The sequence below is a fragment of the Lolium perenne genome, chromosome 4 (genome assembly GCF_019359855.2).
Source record: "Lolium perenne isolate Kyuss_39 chromosome 4, Kyuss_2.0, whole genome shotgun sequence".
Classification (NCBI taxonomy): Eukaryota; Viridiplantae; Streptophyta; class Magnoliopsida; order Poales; family Poaceae; genus Lolium; species Lolium perenne.
In genome coordinates, this window is record NC_067247.2 from 216345303 (window position 1) to 216350896 (window position 5594).

At 47.3% G+C, this 5594-nt stretch overlaps 1 protein-coding gene across 1 annotated transcript; it reads right to left on the reverse strand.

The window, feature by feature from the left end:
• Positions 1 to 2823: 2823 nt before the first annotated feature.
• Positions 2824 to 5242, reverse strand: LOC127295023 (UDP-arabinopyranose mutase 1). The gene is made up of 4 exons (XM_051324922.2): positions 4812 to 5242; positions 3742 to 3992; positions 3483 to 3651; positions 2824 to 3379 (listed from the first exon to the last, which is right to left on the reverse strand). Exons 1-4 carry the CDS (start codon positions 5151 to 5153, stop codon positions 3029 to 3031), a joined length of 1113 nt encoding a protein of 370 aa, XP_051180882.1. The 5' UTR covers positions 5154 to 5242; the 3' UTR covers positions 2824 to 3028.
• Between the last annotated feature and the right edge of the window lie 352 nt (positions 5243 to 5594).

Below are 5594 nucleotides of genomic sequence, written 5' to 3' on the forward strand. Positions count from 1 at the left end.
CCATTGCCGTTACACCAAGCGCCTTTGGGGAATGGTGACAAGTTGGATTGGCATACCTTCCATTCACATCCAAGAGTGGATGGACGATCTCACCCTCGAGGGTTGGTGGTCGAAGATGCTGAATGAGGCTTCAGATAACCATAAGGCGTTGGTTTCCCTAACCATGCTTGTTAGTTGGATCATTTGGAAGGAGCGGAATGCTAGAGTTTTTAACCATAAGTCCGCACCAACTACCACCCTCCTCAACATCATTAAATCCGAAGTGAAGTTTTGGCTTGCCGGCTTGCCGCGGGTGCGAAGTGTTTGAGCTTTGTAATAACGGGAGAGTAATCCCTTAGTTTCCTTTCTTTTGTTTTCTTTATAGACCTTGGTCTTGTCTAAACTCTTCCCCTTATTATTAGAATAGTGGCAAATCTTTTGCCACTCGTTTCAAAAAAAAAAAAATCAACAACAAATCGATGGGTGCTACTTACAAGTTTTTTTCTTCGGTGGCGACAGTGCCATAGTGTCAACAAGTGAGTACACCACTTGGCTTGGTTGACATTGCCTGCATGCTTCCACCACGGACTCTAGTCTAGGATGATTAAGTTTCACAAAAAAAAAATCTAGGATGATTAACACATCGCTTCCCTCTCCAAGCTCGGCTGGAAAACCACCAAAACTACTTCAATTTTGATGTTTACCATCTAGCCCGGATACCGGCGGATAGCACTTACAAATTTGAATTTTCCTTGAAACAAAATAACTCAACTCTGTACTATTTACGTGGATCTTAACAAAAATTGCTACTTTATGTGAAAATTGGCAAATATAGTATAATATAAATTCAAAACGTGTGAACATTTATTATTAGCAGTATAAAAGGCGAGTCATTTTCGTTCGCTCCTCAAATCAATCGGCGCACTATTTCTGTAATTTGGTATGCACATGCTATTCGCAAAAAGAAAATTGGTATGCACATGCATGAACTCAATTAGCTATAAAGTGAATCCCGAAAAAGCTTATCATCGTCAAAATACATACTCCCATCCAAGGAAACTGGATTCGTTTGGTGGTTGGTACACAACTCTGAACAAACTTTCACGGAGATCCTCACAGGCAACTGCACTTGGAGAAGATGTCCATCCTGAAGTTCATGCTCCCCTTGAACTTCAGCTTACCACTTCACAACAAGTCAGAAAACTGGTACCGTTCGTTAAGAAAACACTCTTCATCTATCAGGATTCTTTTATCGAAAAATCTATCAGGATTCTTGCTCATTCAAGGGACGGGTGTTTTGTGATTCCTCTGCTTGTGTTCTCCAGGTTTAAATGACATATGGGGCTTGACTGCTGCTGGCAATCGCAAGGAGCGGAGGAAGTCCCTATGAAGTTAACGTCGCTTTTCTCCTCATAAAGAAGGAAGAATTTCTCCGACAACATAAACCAGAATCGGGCGGCGGACGAGGCAAACCGCGGAGAAAGCTAGGACATGTGTAGATGGTCATCGGGTCCACGACAAAGATCCCCTTGTCAACGCCCGACACGTCGGATGGAATCGCGAGGGCAGCAAGCATCACACGAAAGTCTATTCCACGGGAGAGGCAGAGAAGTTGAGGATGACGCTGTCCTTCTCCACAGTGGCTCCCTGTCCTCAATTCCATCGAGAGGCAGTGAAGTTGAGGATAGCGCCGCCCTTCTCAACATTGGCTCCCGATCCTCGGCATCTTTGCACGCTGCACCGCCTACGAGCGGGATCGCCGATCGCCACCGCCGCGGGTACCTCGTTGTTTCCAGGAGCTGCCGAAACAGGCCTACGCCGCCTCCGCGTGGGTCCCCACCACTACCGTCGCGGGTTGTTGCGACCATACCGCAAATGCTCCACATCACCGGCCCCCGCGGCTGCCTCGCCGGCGAGTGCAACACCGCCAATGGCCTCCGTCATCGCATGCCGCGTCCTGCCTCTCGGTGAGCTCCCGTGTCGAAAGGCCGCTGCGCGAGGTCGTGTCGAGCACGGCGAGAGTCCCTGGGTGTTTGGCGAGCACCGGAAGCCGGAGCGAATCGAGGCGGGAGGCGGAGTAGTTCTCGAGAGGAGGAGGCCCGGCTGTTATATGGGTGGGAGGAAGGAGTCAGCGTCCGTTTCGATTTCCATCTCCTCGTGTGGGCTTGGTGTTTCAAACTGAGACCTACATGGACTCTTGGCTGGCAGGCGTACAAAGGAAATATACACAGGACGAACCGTTTTTTGACTTACCGGTGGCAGTGCTTGTAAATTTGCTCAACTTTAGGGGCAATAATAGACGGACCAACAAGAAACCTTATTTTCTTTATTATTAGGTATAGATTAGGTTCCTTATGGTGGAACCAGCCCACCCAGGTTCAAGTCCTAGACTTCGCATGTGTGTTTATATTTACCTGGATTAATTTCAGGATTTATCGAAGCTTTGATTTCAGTGATAGGTGATGTCCGCCAACAGCGAGGCGCCAATAGTGATTTTGTCAAACTCAAGATATGTCGACTCGATCCCTCAGAAGTGCTCATGGGGTAGGGAAGTGCTCATGGCGCCAATAATGACTTCATCAACCTCAAGATATGCTGACTCGATCCCTCGGAAGTGCTTATGGGGTAGGGTGTGCGTGTTTGTGAGCGGCTGCCTTGTTCTCTATTCTTATGCATCAACCCGCTAGGAGATCCCTAGACGCAACAAACGGAAACGGGCGGACGATTTCGACCCAAGTCCAAAATGCGTCGCCCCGCTAGAGATTTGAGCCGAGTCAGGCAAAGAACAGGGTGATTGATATTCAACTGGAAGAACTCACTATAACAACAACAGACAGTGCTTGATTTCTCAAAATTACACGATATAAATTATTATTGTCTTGAAATTATGTAAATGATGACAAATCCTCTTTCCAGCTACAAAAGAACCACCAGCATAACAACAAAGAATTATAAAAGCTGCTTCAGTAATCTCTTCCTTCTCAAAAAGAGCTATATCTAGGAGGGCCTAGGCCCCGACCATACACTCTCTCACTTGCAAAGATCCAACCTACTTGGCCGCCTTTCCATTCTCAGCAGCAACATCAGAAGCAGCAGCAGCAGATGGGTTCAGCTCATCCCAGGCTTCAATCCAGGTGACCATGGCATCAGCAAGCTTCACGAAGTAAGGGTCAATCTTGCCAAGCTTCTCCCTGACCTGCTCCGACAGTGAGATGTAGCACTTCTGGACTGTGTCACACTCCTTGGAGAGGGTGGCGCTCTGGAAGAATGGAATGATGTCCTCCTGCCAGAAGATGCCCTTGTACTCCTTCTTCAGGTTCACGAAGGGGTTGCTAGCCTTGCTGTGCCACAGGTATGGCAGGCCAGTCTTCACTCCCAGGCTCAAGTGGTCGCAGATGACCTAACGTTTATGCAATTGGATTAGTTTCAGGTCTGGAGTTATACAAATGCAAAGAGAGGCAGTAATTCCATCGTAATGGCACCAAGTGGAAACAAACACAAACCTTCACACACCATCCAGCCCACATGTCATCGTAGCGACCGATAGGCTGTCCATCACCCATGAGGCCAAAGTACATTGCAGGGCCAATGAGCTGACGGTCGAAGGCAAGGTTCATGCCACACATGGGGAATAGCGTTCCCTTGGGAATAGTCAGGACAGCATCAACATACCTGAACAAGATATACGAGATTAGCAACAATTCCTGATGCAATAGAACAATCACTGATTAGCAGATGAGTGTCGCAATCAAAATGCAGTACCTGCTGTTCCTCTCACGTGGCTTGACCATCTGTGTGGGTGCATCATAGTCAGGGATGTTGAGCCACAGGCCGTGGGATACAGCAGTGGGGGCACCCTCCCTAAGGCTGAAGGGGTATCCACGGACAAAGTCTGCTCCTTCACGGTAGGGGTCATACAAGGTGTTGAAGAAAAAGGGGGTGGACGGGCTGAGGAGGTTCTTGATGTGCTGCTCAAGAGCATTAATGTCCTTGCCAGATGGGTCCTTGGCAACCTATTTTCAAAGAGAAGCAAAGAAATTCAGTTTGGGCAACAAATGAACAATTGTTCTGACAAAATGGACAATTGACCAACATTTGATTGCATTACTAGACTTTGCTGCCAATGGTTGATCTGTAAATGACTGATCTATTGTTTGACTAATAGTACAATCATATTAAATGGGTTCGGAACTCACAAGGTGAACCTGAAATTGATCATCTTCAATTTGAATTTCAGGAAACGATCATCTTCAATGTGGATCACAGGTTCTTACTAGTAGACTGAGAACTGCAGCAAATATCCCTGATCTAGTGACACCAAAGACTCCCAATGCGATTTGTCTGGTTAATACATGACAAACTGAATCTGCCAGCTCGTGCTCCAAGACGGATCCCATAGAATAGGACTTATAACTAAATAAATGAAAACGACTCATCCCCTCTAACGACAAAGTGCTAACGAACTGACAAAACCTAACAGGTGTACTACCTACCAAATGCATCACACGAAGAAAATAATTGTAACACTAAGATCACAGAGCGCATACCAAAATGCCACTTCAATGGATTATTATCTATCAGCCAATGCAAGCACGGCCGTGGCTCGTTGCCCAGAAGCAGATATCCACTACCCAAATATGTTATGGATCTTAGTGACTGATCGCGCGCATTACTAGTAGATCCAGATCTGATCCAGCCAGATCTGGTCAAATTAGAAGAAACGCGAACCAGATCCGGGCCCAATATCCCATCTTGTACACAGATCCGCGCAGAATTCATACAATTGCTAGCAATAACATACTAGCGCAAGAGTTGGCAAAGAAGGAACTTACGAAGCAGTCGTCGTCGATGGTGAAGACGTACTTCTTCTTGGAGACCATGTAGCCGAAGCAGCGGCAGGCGGAGTCCTTGAAGGAGATGCATGATGCCTTGGGGCCGAGGATGCGGTTGATGTCGTTGCGGTTGTAGAGCTCGTAGTCGAAGCCCTCGGGCACCTTGATGACCTTGCTGGGGTCGCCGTCCTGCACGATGATGAGGTGGTACGGCTGGAAGAAGGGGCGCCACATCTCAAGGAAGTCGAGGTTGCGGATCGTCGGGATCACGATGTCCAGCTCGTCCTTGAGCAGCGGCGTCGAGGGCACCGACGACCCAGGGACAGTGACCGTCCCCGCCATTGCTGCCGCGACCTGGATCTCGGGATCTCGCGACCTGGATCTCGCTAAGGTGGAGGTGGGAGCAGAGAGAGGAGGTGTGGGTTTGTGCTTAGAGAATGAGGGGGTTTATATAACGCTCCACGAGGAAGAAGACTTTTTTCTTCACCCTCGCTGCGACGATGCCTCTCTCGCAGTCTGGCTCTCTTTCCTGTTCTGTTCCTTTTTCGACATCTTTTCTTATTTATTCAAAAAATTGGTCGTATCTCTCTTCAATTTTCAGATACGGCCAAATTTTATTTAGGAATACCTGTCGCGCACGTTAGAGAGACCTGACAAATTTGATCAATTCACCATTAGTTATACCGTATGTTATAAAAATTATATCATTAGAAAGTTTAGATATTCTATTTTCCAATGATATAATTTTCCCAGGTGCTAAAAAGTTGATGTAGTCCCGCTCAC

Bases quoted from the DNA above. Each gene is read 5' to 3' on its own strand.
- LOC127295023 (XM_051324922.2), bottom strand. From the start codon at position 5,153: ATGGCGGGGACGGTCACTGTCCCTGGGTCGTCGGTGCCCTCGACGCCG. The intron at 3,652-3,741 runs GTACTGCATTTT...TATCTTGTTCAG, and splicing joins CCACGTGAGAGGAACAGCAG to GTATGTTGATGCTGTCCTGA. The intron at 3,380-3,482 runs GTTTGTGTTTGT...CATAAACGTTAG, and splicing joins GGGCTGGATGGTGTGTGAAG to GTCATCTGCGACCACTTGAG.